The sequence below is a fragment of the Pelodiscus sinensis genome, chromosome 8 (assembly GCF_052426305.1).
Source record: "Pelodiscus sinensis isolate ZL-2025 chromosome 8, ASM5242630v1, whole genome shotgun sequence".
Lineage (NCBI taxonomy): Eukaryota > Metazoa > Chordata > Testudines > Trionychidae > Pelodiscus > Pelodiscus sinensis.
This window is the reverse complement of record NC_143059.1, coordinates 63,660,662-63,680,388: the sequence shown is the minus strand read 5'-3', so window position 1 is coordinate 63,680,388 and position 19,727 is coordinate 63,660,662. Positions and strand designations below refer to the sequence as shown.

General features: G+C 41.4%; 2 protein-coding genes across 4 annotated transcripts in view; one reads left to right on the top strand and one right to left on the bottom strand.

Moving 5' to 3' along the window:
* The window catches only part of HABP2 (hyaluronan binding protein 2), a 53,748-nt gene extending 42,817 nt beyond the window's left edge, over window positions 1–10,931 (top strand). The window contains exons 10-14 of the mRNA XM_075935450.2: window positions 427–569; window positions 954–1,088; window positions 3,083–3,228; window positions 4,090–4,290; window positions 10,625–10,931. Of these exons, the coding sequence (XP_075791565.2) occupies window positions 427–569; window positions 954–1,088; window positions 3,083–3,228; window positions 4,090–4,266 (601 nt within the window). The 3' untranslated portion in view covers window positions 4,267–4,290; window positions 10,625–10,931. The remainder of the gene's footprint in view (window positions 1–426; window positions 570–953; window positions 1,089–3,082; window positions 3,229–4,089; window positions 4,291–10,624) is intronic.
* NRAP (nebulin related anchoring protein) overlaps window positions 4,225–19,727 on the bottom strand; it is a 74,363-nt gene continuing 58,860 nt past the window's right edge. For 2 of the 3 annotated variants that reach the window (XM_006134973.3, XM_006134975.3), the window contains 11 exons: window positions 19,474–19,572; window positions 18,639–18,743; window positions 17,855–17,962; window positions 16,170–16,481; window positions 13,309–13,413; window positions 12,566–12,664; window positions 12,342–12,446; window positions 9,707–9,814; window positions 8,147–8,458; window positions 7,376–7,528; window positions 5,469–5,952 (listed from right to left, as the gene is read on the bottom strand). In XM_006134973.3, the coding sequence (XP_006135035.3) occupies window positions 5,851–5,952; window positions 7,376–7,528; window positions 8,147–8,458; window positions 9,707–9,814; window positions 12,342–12,446; window positions 12,566–12,664; window positions 13,309–13,413; window positions 16,170–16,481; window positions 17,855–17,962; window positions 18,639–18,743; window positions 19,474–19,572 (1,608 nt within the window). In that variant the 3' untranslated portion in view covers window positions 5,469–5,850. Of the gene's footprint in view, window positions 4,364–5,468; window positions 5,953–7,375; window positions 7,529–8,146; window positions 8,459–9,706; window positions 9,815–12,341; window positions 12,447–12,565; window positions 12,665–13,308; window positions 13,414–16,169; window positions 16,482–17,854; window positions 17,963–18,638; window positions 18,744–19,473; window positions 19,573–19,727 lie in introns of those variants that run through there. The other variant, XR_012905715.2, reaches the window with a different exon arrangement.

Genomic DNA, 19,727 nt, shown 5'->3' with positions numbered 1-19,727 from the left:
TCTCTGAGGATTTTCAACATGTCTAGAGAAAAAAAAAGAGGAGACATAGCAAAGCTTTGTGGTGGTTGAAAAGAAAGTCCTCTGAAGACTTGGGGTTGGGGTCGGCCACATAACATGTGACACCACACACCATGGCATAAGGAAGAAAGCAACAAGAGCTCAAAAACAGCTATTCTGTGATTTTACCTCCTGCTGCTCAACACCAATTAGCCTCTGCCCGGAGTACTAGATTACATTTTCTGAGGCGCTTATGCCAGGCAGGTATATAGAAAATCTCTTGGTAGGGGCGGTTCGGAGAGTGGTAAATTACAAAATGCAAGAGAGCATTCCAGCATTGCTGACTTGGTCATCCCACCAACTGCCTGCATTCAGAGCACCAAAGCTGAAAAGTCCAGCACATGATTTGCTTTATTTTCTTTTTCTTAGATCACAAGCAGACAACCTGCAAGTGTCCCTTGGAAAGCAAGACCTGGAGAGGACAGAATACCATGAACAAAAATTTGATGTGGAGAAGATAATTCGGCATGGAAACTACAAAACAAAGAATGACATTCCATTCAATGATATCGGTAAGCTCCCACCGTTCTGCAACAGTGCCTGGCACACTCTGTGACAAGGCATCGTGGAATAGACCTTTTCACTGATTAAAATCGAGGGACAGTTTCTGTGGGGTTGATCCTGCTCTCCTGGAAATCAATGGCAAAACTCCTGCTGACTTCAATAGTGCAAGAAAAAATTCTTGAAAAGTGTAAGCCAGTATGTGACTATGTACAGTTTAGATCCTCTAGCTCTTCAGGATAGTTGCATAAACAAGTAGGTACAGAGCATAAGAGGGCAGGATCCAGTAGCAGGTACAAATAGATTTCAGGCATTTGTACAGTGCACACTGTAGACTGATAAAGATGAAAGAAGGTTAAAATGAATCAAAGTATTCTTGTTTTCCCTGTGTTCAGCTTTGGTTAAACTGAAGCCAGTTGATGGCCATTGTGCTCTGGAAACGAGGTATGTAAAAGCAGTGTGTTTGCCCCAGGCTCCATTTCCTGATGGGACTGAATGCTACATCTCAGGATGGGGAGTTACTGAAACAGGTAAGGTATTTGCTGATTGGCTGATCTCAGTTATATCAGTGTAAGCCTAGAATAACTCTCTCCACTCAGTTGCTTTGCAATTCACTGGATCAGTATCTAGAACCCAGTATCTAAAATTCAGATTAAGCACACACACACAAAAGTAACCAAAAACTATGCATGTGTTAACTTGGCCAGGTAAAATAAATATTGACTCGAACCTTCATCCAGTATCCAAGACTTCCTGGAAGATCAGAAAAAATTCCATTAACCATTTTCTTTACCACATGACACTCTGCTTCTTGGCTTCATTCAAAGCCTAAAGTAGAAAAATAAGACACCATGAAAGATGTTATGTTTTACTTACAGAATTTCCAGAGAGGGTCAGGAACTGGAACTCTTACAAGTTTCCCCTTGCCTGTTAAGCATTCCATAGGCGGCATCTGGCTGTGTCTGATGCTTATACAAAGCAAACATCCAAATCATTTTGTGTTCAAGCAACTCTACCCAAAACTTTATCGCAGACAGTAACTCTGAGTGGGAATTATTCTTTATTCTTTCTTTTAAAGATAATGGCTATTTTCTGAAAAATGCATTTTCTCATGTCCCAATTGGCATGTTGCTGTAAAGCAGAAAGACAATGTGTCATTCTGGATGCTTTGGGTATCTTAGTACTTTGCAAGTGGTAGGTCCAAATGCTACCTGCCCATTTGTTCAGAATGCAGCAATAGAATTAATGGATATCTTTTAAAAATTCTAAATTGAGCAGATCTTTTAATTCTTTTACAATTCTTTATTTAGAAAATCAGTTACCTTATAAGTGTTCAGACGGGCTCTCTCTCTCTCTGAGCAAAGATATTATTAGCATTTCAGAAAATCACTGAGACTGTGAAATGTTTCCTGTCACTCTGGTATAACACAAACTTAAAGTACCCTTCAGTAGCTACAGATAAAGTGCTTTGAAACTGTGACTATCACCTTTAGATGATATGTTATGTTTTTAGATTCCCTGTAATTAATTATCTTTTTTAAAATATTATATTTACCTTGTTTATCTGTTTCATTATTTTATGTGTTGAAAAATGTAGGGTGAAGTCAATGGAACCTGCTAGTGATCAGCATCTTTTAAACTCAAGCTGCCACTAGCAAATGTGTAGGCACTATGATTAAAAGACCCTCCTCTTCTTCTAGTCTGGCAAAATCTCCCAGGGTGTGTTTACACAGCAAAGTTATTTCGGAGTAACGGCTGTTATTCCAAAATAACTATGTGAGCGTCTACACAGCAATTCCGTTATTTCAAAATAATTTCAAAATAACAACTTTTCCTCAAAATGGCCTTTTCCGACTTCTGTAAACCTCATTCTAGGAATAATGCCTATTCTGAAACAGCTACAGCCGGTCTCCAACTTACGACCATCCGCACTTCGACCAAAGCGGTCGTAAATGCGGTCCCCGAGTTACGAACGCAATCCGTGCTTACAAACAGTGGTCGCCATGTTACTCAATGGGATCCGAGTTACGAACACTTCGAGTTACGGCCAAGTGTTTGGTCTGTAACTCGTTCGTAACTCAGGGACCAGCTGTATTTTGAAATAAGGGGTGTGTAGACGCTCTACTTCTGCTATTTCAAAATAGCCTCTCACCAGGGCATTCTAAGTTATTCTTCCTAGGGCTTTAAATCGAAATAGCACGTCTACATTAGAGAAGCCTGTCTCGGACTAATTGTGAGGCTTCCCTGCAGTGTAGATGTGCTATTTAGAAATACGCTATCTCGGAATAACTATTCCGGAATTGCTTATTCTGAAATAACTGTGCAGTGTAAACATAGCCCCAATGACTTCAGTGTTCTGAGTGAATTTCCCAGACACAGGCTCTAACTATATTTATATGATATCAGCTAGACTTCCCCCTCCTACCCTGCCCACAGACAAATAACAAACAAACTCATAGATTAAAAACATAAGATGAAGTGAGAAAGAGGAAGGTGATTTTCCGTGTTTTCCTTTTTCCTGTAGGAGAAGGATCTCGTCAGCTGTTAGATGCCAGAGTGAAACTGATCTCCAAGACACGGTGCAACGCACGGAGTGCATATGATAGCAGACTGGATGAAACCATGTTTTGTGCAGGAAATCTTCAGACTCCAGGAGTTGATAGTTGTCAGGTTGGTTGCTTTTTCTGTATTTCAACATTAATTTCATTCTTTAAAGAAAATTGCATAAAGTGTCAGTCTGTGTAGAGTAATGGCTTTGGCAGGGTATAGAATCATAGAACACTAGAACTGTCTCCTCATGGCAGGGTACTATACATGTATCTGTTTGTCCTAACACATTACAACAACCTTGTTTTTTCTTCAGTGTGATTTGAGAAATATATTCCTAGAACTAATGTCGTCACCACCAATGACAGGGAAGGTTTAGAGGTTCCATTGGAAAAGTTCAAAAATTCAGAGGCTTCCCCGGAACTCTTTTTAATGCATATACCCTCTCTCTCTTCCCAAATCTACCAGATTCATCTTTGTCATGAGCACCCAACCACCCCCAACTTGATCTTTCTCAAAAGCTCCTACATTCCTGGTAGAAGTCAGGATTTGCACAACTGTAACACAGCAAAATTTTCCCCAGTATCCCTTTGCGGTTTTCCCATCAACCTTTTAAATGAAAATAACATAACTGAAGATGGACCAACTTGGTTTTACAGATGTGTTGATACGCATTCTGAATCTGCCCATATAGTTATGAATCAAGTTCATGACCACAATGCCCAATTACTTAACATTGGTGACCATGAAAATTTCATGTGAACTTATGGGATTTCTGTGACTCTGAGCCAAAACTAAACAACAGTTTGAGTTTTCACTTTAATTTTTCTGAAATTCAGACCAGTATCCTAAACTTGAATTGGGATCTGAAAAACACCTCCTTAGCAAATCTGTATTCAAAAACACTCAAAACCTCAGTCTTTGTGCTTAACACTTTGCTTTATTTTAGAATGCAAAAAATGATGTGCTTCTTTGTTTTATCAGGGAGATTCTGGAGGTCCTCTGACCTGTGTACAAAATGGTTCCTACCACGTCTATGGAATAGTGAGCTGGGGTGAACAGTGTGGGCTAAAGGATAAACCAGGAGTTTATACCCAAGTGACAAGATTCCTCAACTGGATTAAATCAAAGATTCAGCAGGAGTCCCGTTCATATGAGTAAGAGATGCCTTTGGAAAGTCAAACGGTAAATCTGAGAAATTTAATTTTTTTAATCCCTGCTTCTCCTGTCCATGACAATATATCCAAGATGGCGGTGGCTATACAGGAAAAAAGAGAAAATAGCAAAAGTTGCTGCTTTGGACCTCATGCGTCAACCACAGATTTTGATTGCTGGTAAACAGTAACAAATTATGTATGTAACATTTAGCTGAAAACTGAAATTCCCGTAGATTCTCTTTAGGACTTTTCAACGTGACAGCCATTTTCTTCTTGCCTGCCGAGCTTCTTGTCTTGCAAAACACTTACGCATATGAGAAGATTTACACTTCTAAGTAGTCCCTTTGACATAGGTGATACTATGCACATGCATAAAGTTACTGATGTACATGTGTTTGTAGGGTCAAGGCCCAATTTGTGTATCTCAGGCTGTCCACAGAAAGTTGTAAAATAGTTCTACAATGTAAATCTAAATTATTTCAAAAATAATTTCTACAATGTTGATGACTTTGGGGTTTTTTCTATTTTTCATCTGATGATAGCTGGATTATTCACTAAACCTAGGTTATAATCTCTGAATTGTTAGGCATAAAACTGGAATTTCATTTTACAGATAGAATTGGATATTTTATTCAGTTATTCTGTCATTTTTTAAGGAAAGTTAGGAAAATATGGAATTAATATTAATTCCAAAATGGAAGAGTATCCACTTGTTTATATGAAGATTCAGTCTACAAAGTGTAGCGATGTGTCTTTCATTTTGGGTATTTTTGGTTTTGAACCTCATGCCATTGGGATGTTTTATAAAAAGCCATATAATCCATCAGAAGCTATTCCCATTGCAATAATTTCTAACCACTTTTTTCTGCTGTTTTCAGCAGAAGACTCTGGTACTAATTATGATTTCTGTCAATCAGAGATAACGTCTCTGAAGTCCCTTAAATAATATGACCCAATTAGTTAATGCTAAATTAGCTTCCGTCAATCCCTGCCTTCTCCTGTCCATGACAACATATCCAAGATGGCGGTGGCTGTACAGGAAAAAAGAGAAAATAGCTGCTTTGGACATCATGCGTCAACCAGATTTTGATTGCTGGTAAACAGTAAAAAATTCACCTGCCAAGGGATTTAAAGTCTTATCTTGTGTCTTTTCAGGGTGCTAGTTAACCAGGACCCAATCCCTAAAATGTCTAAAGACACCATGTATGCAAACAAATGCCTTCTGATTTATTCAATACAAATGATTTTACATTCTGTAAATTGGGGCTTATTCATTTTTAGTACAAAGCTGAGCCTGCCAGTCATCTAGTACTAATTTCATTGACAGCCATAAATAAATACCATTCTTTGTATTACATACAATTATAAATCACTTGCCTTAAAGTATCCACACTAAAATATAAGGATCAATATTAAAATGTTGGGTTTGAGTTGTTATATAGGGTGGTTGTTTTTTAAAAGAAACTGAAAGACACCAAAATTGTTCTTAAGATGCCATCTACTGTGCTCCTCTGTCAGGAAAGCTACGGAGCAAGCCGAAAAACGTAAATGTTTTCATGTAATCTGCTGTGCTGCATCATCTTTCTGTTCATTTCTTAAACAGCTGCATTTTCCTCCGCTTGACTTGCAGAATTTCTGAAGCATCAGGGTTGACGTTGACCTGCTGGGATCCTTCTGCCTCTGCCTGCTCCTGCAAAACCAAACCAACTAAATTATGGGGACAAGCCAACATAAACGGAGCATTTTATTATCCTGTCTCACATGAATTTTAAAAAATCCATCTGGCATAAAAATAAGGATTATTACTGCACTTAGGCTAGACTTCTGCCCTGTTTGCTATTGGCTCCCCATTTCTAATTTACACCCTAAATGAGGAGCAAGCAGCCGAGAGCGATGAGATACCAGTAGGTTTCTCGGTGAAGATCAGACAAGTTCTATGTGTGGGAGATTCCAAAAGACATTCCGTGCTAGCTGTCTTATTCAAATATTACCATGAGAATTACTCCCTCTCGCCACTTTGCAGATAGGAGACTATCAAATGTGTGTATAGGTTGAACCGCTCTGTAGTCTGACAGCACCATAGATGTTGCTAGACCAGAGACCCCCAGTCACAGAGGTTGCCAGAGGCTGGAAGCGCAGCTGGTCTGACGAAAGGGAACCCGCAGGCCCTGTGGCTTGGGAACAGGGAGCCCAGCCCCTGGGTGAGCAGCCGGAGCGGGGCTGGCTACTGGGGGCAGGGAGCATGCCCGTCAGCTGAAGCAGGGCCAGTGGCCAGAGGCATGGAGTGCTTGTGGCTGGGGCCAGGAAGTGGGGACAACGGCCTGGATTGGAGCCCTGCCAGCACACTGGGGGTAGCTCACTAGCTGGGCCGCTAGCCAAGAAGGGAGCCCCAGGAAAGCCCCAGGCCTGGCCTCCCCTGGTCCAGTGGCCCCAAGGGTGCGGGACCAGGGAGGTCCAACCTGAATTATATTTCTCTTGGGATGGTCCATTTTCTTGTTGCAAAAGATAAATTTTAAGAGCAGCAAACAACTGAAAATGGAAAGTGGCCATTTTATTGGCACTGGGTATTTAACAGTATCTGGGATGCTACTAGGGTCACAGCAGAGGAGCATACGCAGAGGTGGGGAATGTAACAGATTAGGGGCCAAATCAGAGAATGGGGAGAGAGAGAAGACACACTGGAGAATCTCCACCCTCCCATTCCATGTGTTAGGGACTTTCTCCCCCTGCTTCCTGCGGAGCTACCCAGCTCCAGTCGGATCTCTAATCAGATCCTATCTTGCAGTAACTGCCTCGGTGAGCCCTTCCCGCGCCGTGAGTGCCCCAAGATCCTTGTGGAACAAAGACCATCCACGGGGAAAACCCCTTTGCGCGTTCCACAGGGTAGCCACACTCTGTCCACCCTATGGAGTTTCCCAGCATCTACCTGGAGAGACAACTTCATGGCATTGCCCCAGTATTCTTTTTCTGTGGTTAAACAACAGGGAGACGGCAGCTACCCGTAACTCAGTCTGGTAGCTTTCATGAGCACTGAATGCCATGACGGCTCAGAGCCTGTCTAGGGAGCTGTGCTGTACAAGAGGGCTGGGAGAAGGACAGTTTATTCCACTTACCGCTCCAGGTTCACACTGGGCATACGTGCCCTGCGGTGCCCTTCCCTGAGCATTCGCCAGCTCAGCCGCCCTTCTAGCCATTTCTACTTTGTAGGAGCCTGGGGGAGTCCAGCCAATGCCTTTGCTCCAGTTCAAGTCAGACTTGTATTTGACCTGGAAAAAGGAAATATACGCCGTTGGGTATGATCGGGTTAGGCTCTAAATTAGACCACCTGCATTAAAGGCTGGATGGGACACAAGCCAGAACTATTTGTTCTTAGAAAAGAGAGGCTCCTTTTTCTGTTGCAATACAGGGTGGGGTGTTTTTCCCCCATAGTCAAGTATAGGAGTCAGGGAGTGGTCTGCAAGGCTCACTAAGAGTAGCTCTGGGAATAAGTGTTGTAGCTACAGCCTATTGAGCAGGGGTTTTCAAACTTCTTTGCAGCACAGGCCTTCCTCATAACAAAAATTACCAATAGCATCCCCAGGAGAGGGACTGAAGCCTGAGCCTGCTCAAATCCCACTGCCCTAGGGCGGAGGCGAGACCAAAGCCTGAGCCCCATCACTCTAGAAGAGGAAGAGGGCAAGTGCTTCAGCCCCAGCCAGGGGGACTGTCATCTGAGCCCTACCCCCCAGTACTGAATCCCTTAGGTTTCAGCTTCAGACCCAAGCCATGGGCCTGAGGCTTCAACCCTGAGTCCCGAGCAAATCTAAACCAGCCCTGGCAATCCCAGTGAAATGGGGCCCCGCCCCACAGCCAGAGAACCACTGCTATAGAGCAAAGGTACTTACATCACTCTGGAGCTGGTAAGCCTGTTTTGCATGCTTCAGATTCAGCTGCTCAGGATCACAAGTGTACTGGTGCAGGGGCTGTTTGTAGTTAACATTGCTGACTAGCTGCTGGCTCTTCTTAGCATGGATGAATCTGGGCTGGTTAATGTGGCTCGTGAACTGTGTCCTGTTTTGGGCAGACCCCTTCCTGTATTGGTTGTCACTCTGGAGTTTCCCCACCCTGATGAAGTGCCTCATTTTGGGATCATCATTTATGTTACGGAATCCGATCTGTTGGCCTTTTTCCCTCAGGAAGGCCTCTTTGTACCTGAACTGCAGGGTGTTGGAGAAGGAAATCTCATTTGCACATGCACATTTCAATTGTACGACTGCCTTATTAATTGAACTGCCCCTCCCCATCAATAGCTCTCCGCTGGGAGCACAGGCTCCCCGCTGTGCTCTTACACCAAGAGGAGTCTGACCCATGGGCATTTATATTTGTTTGTAACAAAGCCATTACTTATAAAAGCGACAAGGAGTCCTGTAGCACCTTATAGACTAACAGATGTATTGAAGCATAAGCTTTCGTGGGCAAAGACCCACTTTGTCAGATGCATGACGAAGATGTACATGCATCTGACGAAGCGGGTCTTTGCCCACAAAAGCTTATGCTCCAATACATCTGTTAGTCTATAAGGTGCTACAGGACTCCTTGTCGCTTTTGTAGATCCAGACTAACACGGCTACCCTGATACTTGACACCATTACTTATAGTACAACTACATAACCACAGTAGAATAAACTCTTGGTAATTGTTCAAGAAACTGAACATTTATGAAGCCACCACCCACTGCCAATGTAGGACCATTTCTTGGAGAGCTATATACTTTTCCTTGAGCTGGCTAGTCCGGTTAGAAATGACTCAAGCAATACAGCTCCCATCACAGTAATTTTTTTGCCTATGGGCTTGTCTTCACTACAGAGTGGATCAACACAGCAGCAACTGATTCACCGGCGTTCCATTTATCGCGTCTGCTTAGATGCAATAAATCAACTTCCCGCCAACTCTGGTACTCCACCAGGATGAGAAGAGTAGGCGGAGTCAATGGGAGAACAGCCGCCACCAACCCTACTGCATGGAAGGCACCACACTAAGTATGTCCACTTCAGCTACACTATTCCTGTAGCTGAAGTTGCGACCTTAGATTGACAGGGAATGGGGCACAGTGTAGATTAGGCCTACATGTTAAAGGGTGACCAACTATTTTGGATGTTCACACTTAATCTAATAAATGGCCTAGGTAAGCCCAGTCTTTTGACTCATCAAAATCTGGTACCCAATTTACAGTACTGTACCAGAAAGCTATCTCCTCCCCATGACTATGCCTTCAAAAATACTCCTGTCAGGTACGGTATATTATTAAATGCCATTCCTAATGGAAAACTTTGAACTTAGTTTGGCACAAACATCTGGTTTGACTAGATAACCACCTCACCGAAACTGGCCTGTAAGGCCAACATTTTTATGTTGAGATTTAATGGTTTTGCAGGATTGGATTTTGTAAACTGAACACTTCTTACATCACTGGCAATTTCTCTTGACGCTTTAGCTGTCTGGAATGGGATGGCATCCAACCTAAAATCATAGCCAGCTGCCCGTGTCTGTTCCCAAGCTGTTTTATACATTTTCTGGGTTAAAAAGAAGAGGAGAAAACAGTCAGTTTATTAAACTTTTTTTTTTTTTGGTGTGTGTTTGGCTGCAGTAATTAATGTTTTATTCTAACAGATTCATTGCTGTCCAGATTCATCGTGACAATCTTCAAAGATCTGTGATCGGATTCTATAGCATTTCAACTTCTTTCCTATTAAACAATGATGAAATCTCTCGTGTCTAAATACAACCATCAGGATTTCTTTTTACATTGGCACATGGATTGGTTCTGATTTTATTTAGCTTCTATTAGTGACTTTGATGCCTCTGCCACATCAATATTACATCGACATTGCCCTGATTCTGTCTTTTGATGTATCCACTTGTAGTGCCTTGGGTTTTTGTGTTTTCAGGATGTCAGTACCAGAGTTTCTGTAACCAGTTATTTTGAGCTTTTCTAATGTTCTCTGTCTCGGTCCCATGTTACATGTGGTTTCATTAAGTCATCCGGAATAACATCTGCCTGTAACACATTGGATATGACTTTGAGGCTGTGAAATGCAATCTCAAAGTGAAAGTGCTCTAGTTCTGGGACTTTTCCAAGTTTATACAATAGCTTGCAGAGTGGATATGATATAGTGTCAAATCCTAAGTGCCAGCTACAGAAACGGCTGTACCTGATTTCTTCAGCATTCTGACAGTTCTATTTTCCCCCCCTTCTAATTTTATTCACCTGTTCCATCTGAGGCTGTAGTCTAGTTTTTCTGCTATACGTTCGCCCCTGAGCACATCACCAATATACATTTTAAGTTCAAAAGTACATTAACTTCGTTCTTATTTTTCCTCAGTGTTTAGGAAAGATGTCAAACCGAGACAGCAGACATTCTGAACAGTGACAGCGGGGGAGTCGGCAATGCAAGGCCCACTTACATGTCCTAGTCCTGGCTCCGTCTCCAGACCCTATCAACCCCTTGCTTCTCTGCTGAGAATTCCAACCAAGAAGTTAACAAAGGAAACTGGGATAGTTGTTTTTCACTGGTCGACACCTGTTTCCCTAGAATTGGACTGAGGCTACTCAGTAGGCATCAGATGGCATACAACTTTTGGCTGTTATTAGCTTGGCTTTTATAAAACTACCTGTTGCAATGTGCTGAACGATGAATCGAAAGATCCTTCTTCTTTCCCCAATAATGATATTTGCCCTGATTCTCAGCTTGTACCCACAATGCCCCTGTACATTTAGTAACTGCTGCATGCATGCTGTTTGCTACATCTCAATCATTTCCTATCTGGCTTTTTTATTTAATCTCTCGAAGCCTTTGCATTGCCACTGTGAGTCTGAACATTACATGGGTCCTTTGATCTGGAACCCCATGCATCATTTTTCTTTATCACAGTGTGCAGAGTTTTGTCCTCATCCTCACACATTACAGCCATTTGATTTGTAGTTATCTCCACAGCTTTAAAATATCAATGGCTTTTTGTGCACGGTAGGGTCATTCTCCCTCCACAACTTTCCATATGCAGCACTTGATCCAATTCTGTAAATACCACAAACAATTTGATGTGTAAGGAAAGGCTACAAGATCTCCATATCCTCATCCATCCTCTGCTAATTCTAGTTCAAATACACCGGTGTCTTGAGAAGAAATTTTACATTCAAGTCTGACAATGATCAGATTTGTCAGGACATGACAATACTGCTTTAGTTGCATGAGAAGCAGATTTACTTTACTCTTTTTTCCTCAGATGTAAGGGAGGAGGTTTGTAAACCACCAATTTTTCTTCCCCAGTGTCAGAGAGGATGGCAAATATATATATATTTTTAGGCCTTGCTTGTGTCTCTGTAACTGGCCTTTCAGCCAGATTCAGGCTTCAAATTACATAATAAAATAAATAAAATGTTTACGCAGCAGGAACTCAAAGCATGCTGCAAACAAATATACAGCCAGAGATCTCTCTGCCCATCACTGAAATGTAGCCCTCAAGAGGCCAGCTGTTTAATGGCACATTGCATCAGGGCACATGTTAGGGACAGAAATACTGCCTGTACCTGCACTATGGAAACAGAATCCCTTGAACTCAACTCTGCTTGGCTGGCACAGTTGCAAACACACAGCCAACTAGTGCACTAAAAGAAGCAATTCAGGTCAAAACATGTTCTCCCTTTATCCCCACATATACAATTTACATATCCTGGGACAGAGAATATTTTCCCAAAGGTCAGTTAATGGGTCTTAACTTGCCCAAGGCTTACAACTGGATTGAAAGATAGAAATTCCTGTTAGGCTTCTACGCTACCAAACATAATTACTTCTCAAAGGAGGAGAGGAGAATCTTTCTCTGGTCAATAAAACTATACAGTCTTCCATCCCTGTCTGGACGCAGGATTGTCTCTGTTGCCCTCTGGCCTTTTCATTTTCAGTCAGGCTCACCAAAGGGAACCTTCACTTCTGTATCCAGAGGAAAACTCCCTAAATCCCCATGGAAGCCTGTCATTCTTAATGAAGCAGTCCAGTTTACTGCAAAGTCTACTACCTGAAAATGAGATGATCTGTCACTTACATCACTGATTTGAAGTGCATTCAGGCGGGCTCTTACAAAATCTGGGTGGTCAGGTGGAAGGGTATATCTGTGCATTGCGTCAGCGTCTCCAGACCTGTACAGCCTCTGTGAAATCACAAAGCATTCAGTGTGACCACTTTGGTTCTGGCAGCTATGTACAGGAAACCCAGTCTATGTACTACAGAACAACAAGGTAAGGTCCATTATTGTAAAAGGAAACCTACCTCACTGCACTGGAGGTAGCTATGCTTCGCGTGGATCAAGTCTGGAGAGTCAACCACAGTGGTGAACGTCATGCTCCCCGGCCTCTGACGATACTTTGTCTGCAAGTGAAAACACCAAGTGGCTTCTATTACATAGTGATACATAAGAAGTGGTTGTACGTGACAACAAACAGGAACAAAATGAAAAGAAAATCATCATCCTGAAACCATGATGTTAAAAAGGAAGTGATTTTGCTTTAGTGCCAGCCCTTGTTTTAATGCTGGCTAGTGTGGTGACAATGTGCCACTGTAGTGTGCACAAATAAAGTTTATTTTCTTTTTTGCAAACACTTGTTATAGAGAGCGATCATAAATTCTGGTTAGGAATGGCACATAAGAATTTCTAGAGTAAAAATGATGCTGATTAGGTTAAATCACCCTCTGTCAATGCTAAGCGCAGCATCATGCCATTTTAAAAACTGAAACTCAACTGCTTAGCATTTCATAGTGGAGTTTCCTGCATTTATTTGTTTACGCATTTTGTTTTCAGACTAGCGTTTCCTTTGGAATAGAAAATATGTCACGAGTGTCACAAGTGGACTCTTATCTCCCATGCTGCTCTTTGGTAACTTACGCTTTGTATAAACAGGCTCCCACATCAAAAGGAAACGATAAGCTACATTCGTAAGTGTCATGTAACAAGGAGCCTTGATGGTAAACAATTCCTACAGACACGCCATCCCATGAAAAATGTATCAATATACCTCACTGATGAGCTCTCCAGCCTTCTTCACATTTTCTATCTGTGGAGATCTCAGCGCCAACCAGCCAATCCCTTTCATGAAGTTCAGGTCTGATTTATAGCGAGACTGTTGATAATGAAATGGTTAGCTTTCCTCGGGTTCGCAGCCACAGCTATAAGGTTTGGGTTTTTTTTAAAGACTCCCCACATTCATATTAAACTTTTCACCTTTTTCATTCTCCATGCATATCTCACATCATAAAACCCAACTGTTTGCACTTGTTCATTCCACCAGGAATTAAATAATGTATCATACGCAAGTCATTAGAGGAGACCTCACAAGTGAATTAGCATGACTCAAAGCGGAAATAACCTGTTTATATGGGATGTAAAACTCCCTTTTTAAAATAATTATCTGAAGTAGGTTCAACTCAGTAATACTAATTATGTATCCGATGCATGCTTTCTAATTAGCCTGACTTTGTAAGAGGACAGCAGTTCTTTGCTTCTGATATTTTAGAGCTCCACTTACAAAGAGAATCGGACTAACCAAACAAATTTTGCCAATGGTTAAAGCTAGGGGGAAATGAAAAAAATGAAAAGAAAAACAAAACAAAACCTTGAGATTCTCCTCCAGACTCTGCAAGTGACCCATTGTGTGATTTTGGCCAATCATTCAACATTTCCATGCCTCACACTTTCCACATTTAAAATAGAGATAACATCAATTACTTATTTCAAAGGAGTGCTGCAAGCTATCAAACTTCTCTTGGCTCATTGGGTGTCAGGTGCTGTATACATGTGGAACAGTCTTACAGGGTGGTAAACGGGATAGTAAAATCTGTTGTCTCATCCGATAAGCTCTTTGGGCGACATCCCTTGTTAAATCATCTTGATTATTTTTGTGGTTTATTCATGTTTCTAATCACACAGGTCCAAATCCCAAGATCCTTATCATTTCTTCACTCAGTCCCACCCAGAGAAACTCATGAACTTCAGTGGCAATTTACCCTGTAAAGATGTAAGGATTTGGCCAATGGAAATTATACTGTCTTGTAATGTGAGGCACTATAGGTGGGTCCTGTGTGCTATTTGGTCCTTGGTCTGATTTCAGGGCACAAGAGGGGAGTAGATGGAAAGACAGCAAAGGGCCAGGATAAGTCAGGCAGCCTGAGAGAGCTGCCAAAGTGCACTTCAATGGTAAGGAAGAGTCAAAGCACAAGGGTATCCCAAATAGGCTTTTGAAACCACAGTACACCACTGCACCTCTACAGACTCCTCTACACAGGATCAAGAACTGAAAGGGACCTATTCTTTGATTAACCATCCAGCCCTTCACCAGACAAGATCCACTCCCCACCTAACCAAACATAGCCAGAGGCTGCGGGACAACCCAGTCACCATCACCACTGCAAGATGTGAGGCCCAGGTGTCAGACAGAGGGAGTCACCAACAGGAGTCTTGGTGATACACAGAAGGGGTTGGCAAGCATGGTGTAACCAGGACAGGTTGGATGGATTTGGGAAAGGCAGCAGATGGAATTAAGCTTTTGGGCTGGAAGAAGTTGGGCGTGTATGGTAGAAGCTGGACAGTTACAGCAGAAACCGAAGAGTATTCTATGCAAGAAAAATCATATGTTGCTGACTGCAGGGGAACATTTTGAGGAACTCCTGATGAAACTTTCAGCAACACAATACTCACCCAAAAAAGTGGGCATAGCTGTTTTTTTCCCCAGTGTGTCTCTAGTGGTTAATGTCTGTATGTAAATTTGGTGCTATTATCAAAACAGAGAGGAAAGAAATCTAAGACTCCCCTTTAACACAAAACTAACCCCCCTGCTAATGGTTCTCTTTTTATATTGGGATCCTCTAGTTTTCGCTGGCAAATCTTTTACTTTCTTTCCACTCTGACAAAGAACAAAGGCAACTGGATACATTTATAACATAGAGAGGCAAATCCAACAGGGATCCTTCAATCGGATTGTTGGCTTTCATCTGAAGAGATGAAGTGCATAAAGCTCTTTCAAGGTGCCTTTTGTTGCAAAGAGTACGGATTGGATGTTACATTGTAGGTACACTAAGTATGAAAAAGCAAGATGCAAGTTCTCCAGAGCTTTGATTGCTGCTCACACTCTCTCATAAATGGACTGTCTACAAATATTTCTTCATCCACATCAATTGAATCTAACAAATAGCCTATCATTTGACCTCAGTAGAATCTTGAGTCCAGCAAACAGGCAGTTCCCTGAAGATGTATTAAGAATTAGTTCAACAGCACAAGCTTCATTCTTACACACTGTCATTCAACCTCTCTTTTCCCATGCAGCAAAATGACAGCTTTATGAGGTGTAATTATCAATTAAAGAAAATCTTTGTGGGCAAACTGTCAAAATGTAGCTATTTGCTCACAGGCAATTTATATATGCAGTCACCCGGGCACACAGTTCTTGAGTATTTTGGTGGCACATGTGAACAATTGCACATGCAAGTGCAAAACCATTTGCAAGTGCAAATGGAGCACAGGTTTTGCCTGTGGAGAGCTTATCATTTACATAACAAGGTGGTGTGCAAAATCTGCATGAAATGAGCCATTTGCATGTATAAATTCATACATACACAACTGGAAACTGAACGGACTCCTGTCTGAAAATTTAGCCATTGATATTAACCATTTCCACCTGCAAAAGAGCCTCCACAATTGATGCTTTCCAATTAATCTCTGAACATGCAACCTCCTTTCCAGTGTACATTTGAATCAAATATTTTGTATGCAAATGCAAGAGTTTGCAGGCTTATTTTCAAAGTGTTTGGCATCAACATGTGGTTTGTGTCAATGGCACATTTCTAAACCTGTTTGCAGCTAACAAGAGGGTTCTGTCTTTACCTCACTCTGTAACATGTGGGCTCTCTTTGCCCATTGCATCTTCAAATCTTCAGGGACTGCTGTATATGCATGGAGTCTTTTCCTATAATCTTGATCACTCACTAAGGCCTGAGCCTTCTTAGCATGGACTAGATTCACCATGTCCATGGGCAGATGGTACTGAGCCCAGATCTCTTGGGACCCTTTCTTATACTCCTGTTCGCTTTGTAACTTCCCAGCATGAAAGCAGTGTAGCAATCGGGTGTCATCCACAATGCGTCTGGCACCGACGTGCTTTCCTCTTTCCGTCACGAAGGCGTGCTTGTATTGACACTGAAAACAAACGGATAAGGTGGTCAACAAGCAAGCTTAACTTCAGATTGTGTCTTGCTGTTTTAACTCCCATGAAATTCCTTTCATCGATACCAAATGGAAGAGGCCAAAAAAGCATGCAAAATCCAGCAAAAAGAGAAACCCAGTGCACATTGTATCCTTCAGCTTTCCAAACCCCATCCAGTTTTTGCAACCAACTGTTCCTGGATCAAAAAGTGATTTGAGAGAGAAGTGTAAGGTCTGAGCATAGGAATAAGCACCAGGAAGGAGTAAACTCTCATTGTAGCTCTGACTCCCTCAATGAGCGTGCATTTAGCCTCTCTGTGAAATGGCAAGGATTATTGTTGTTGGTATTTATATAGCATAATCAGTGTGCCAGGAATTCTAAACAGAAGACCCGGGCCTGGCCAGAAGAGGTTATAATGTAGTCTAAATGGAATAACAACACTTATCTACCATACAGGGGAACTAAGGGGATTAAATTACAGTAGTTTATAAAGTGCTTTGAAGATGAAGGGCCAACTTCAGACCTATGGTAAATGGATGTAATTTTATTATGGAATTGCAGTTCTGAGGCTGCGGTCACAAGCCCTGTATAATAATTCAGTTATAGCTACTTTGTGAAACGTATATATATGTTTAAAGCATTCGTATTTTATGACCTTGGATGTAACAAAATATGCACCTCCATGCTATGCAATATTAAATATTTTTATTTCATTTTAATTATAAGCAATTCTTATAATTTATTTGCAAAAACCTTTAGAAGAAAGGAAAGGCCTTAGAAAGTACCTACAGCTAAAATTCACCACGTCTTAATATGTTCTGGAAATTGTAATCCAAACCTGAAAAAAATTCTAAAGAGGAGGGACATATGTATTCCTTGCCTGGGAAGTTACTGAGACACACGTGCAGGAGAGTCCACTCACTTTCAGTGCCCAATTTCAGATATCGATGACCTGATTTTTGGAGGATCTGAACTCACAGCTTCAGGATGAGTTGTAAGTGCTCTGCACTTCTGCCAGTGGGTGCCCCAAAACAGGCAGATATCCATAATTAGTGGACGTTTTGCAAGTCTGGGGCTGAAGACCCAGACAGACTGAAGAAGGGAAGAGTTTCCCTAGATTGCACCATGCATAAAGGCACTGGATTTTTCCCAGATCTTTGACTGGGTTTGGTTTCTGATAAGCTGTGACTCTTCTTGTTAAAAAAAAAAATCACAAAGAATCTCATTCATAAGTAATATATTCTGTCTGACACTCGTCTCACATGGTTATGGGGATGCTTTAATTCAGTAAAATCTGCCTTAGACATTGTTTTACATGAAGTTAACAGAAACTAGGCAAGATGGAAGGTTGAATCATTCAACTCACATCACTGGCAATATCTCTGGAGGCCTTCGCAGTCTGGAAAGGGATCGCTTCCATTGTCAGCTTGTAGCCTTGAGCGCACAGATTATGCCAAGACTCTCTGTACTTTGCCTAAAGTGGGAAAGGCACATGTAGATTTCTCTGTTTCATTTTTAAATGCATGAATGACTGAACAAAGAAACGCACTTACATGCGTTATAAAGCTAGTGAGTCAATTTCTCACCACCAAAGGATTTTTTATTATTTAAAGAAGATATTATCTCAAACAAACATGTGTAGCCTGTTCTTTATGTAGATTTATTTTACTGACATCTGTATATATGCTAATGGCCACAGGTGTATATACATAGAACCCTGCATGGATATAAAATTTGTGTCTGCATCTGCATGCACAAAAATTAGCCACGGATATCCATATCCACATTCATGGATGCGGATACTCATAGCTATAAAGCAGAGATCTGTGGATTTAAAGGATTCTATATATAGAAACTCCAGTCATCTGAAGAAGTGGGCTGTGCCCATGAAAGCTCAAGATACCATCTACATGTTTTGTTGGTCTATAAAGTGCTATCAGACCATTTGTTGTTTTTTAAGTTTATCCTGTACAGACTAACTCGGCTACCCCCTGAAGCTTCTATAGACAGTATATATACAATCAAATCAGAGAAAACAGAAATGGAATAGAACCAATAGGTTATCTAGACCTACACCCCTCCCTGTGGAGGACTCCTCAAGGTAAATCCAAATACATGTAAGGAAAAAACAAACAAAAACAAACACTTACATCACTGAGATTAGCTGCATTTATTCTTGCCTGTGAAAATGCAGGCAGACCTAGGTTTAGTGTGTAGTGATGCAGAATGTCTTCTCCCGCTGCTTTATACAGGCGCTAGGAAAGAGATTGGAGATCATTGTGACTCATTTGCTAGTATGTGAACAGCCTTAATTATTTTGCCAGAACAAAGTACAGAAGAAATATGCCAAAGCTACTGCAACCATCTAGGTTTATTGTGATTTTGTTGTTTTAGAATGAGGGTGTATTTGTTTTTTTGTGGGGGGGAGAATAGGAGGCAGGTTTGTAGGGATCATTCCAAATATCAAGGAAATATTTCAGATCTGTTAGTTCTAACGGAAACTCTAGAGTAGATATTAGGTAAGAGCATTTCAGTGAGGGGCGGACTGTGGGATCATTGGATTTTTCCCGAAATTGGCATGTTTGACAGGTGACAGTGAATTAGAAAAAAAGGAGATTCTTGTTCTCAGCATTAGGTGGGCTTGAATGTTGCTTATTCAATACTATGCAAATTAACCTCCCCGAAAACGTATCTACCTTCTTTGCATTTGTTTGCTTTCAAATAGAAAAATCTGATTACAGGACTTCGTATCAAATGGAGACTATGAAGTTTTAAAGGAGAGATGTGATTGACAAAATGATACTAAATGTTTGTCCGGGAATAATAAAATATGATCTAACTGTGCAAAAGCACAAATCAATGATGTCGTCTTTCCTTTTGATGTATTATGCTTCTCAGAACGAGGTTCTCTCCCTTCCACTCCTTCTTCCCCAGCTCACTGCATTTTAAAAAGCACATTTTCTGATTCACATTACTAGAACCTACCTCATTAGCAATCATGTTGCTGAATTTTGCATGAAGGAGGCCAGGAGAGTCTGTCACCGATGTGTACTTGAAGGAATGCGGCTGCTGACGATATTTACTCTGAATTCACACACAAAGAAAAATGAACAGAAGCACTAAATTGTCTTGTCAGATAAGGGACTTGTCTCCCTAATATTAGTGCTTTGCTTTTACTGCTCATGCTGAAAATGGTGCTTTGTGAAGAATGTTCATTCATTAACCCTTAGGCCAATTTA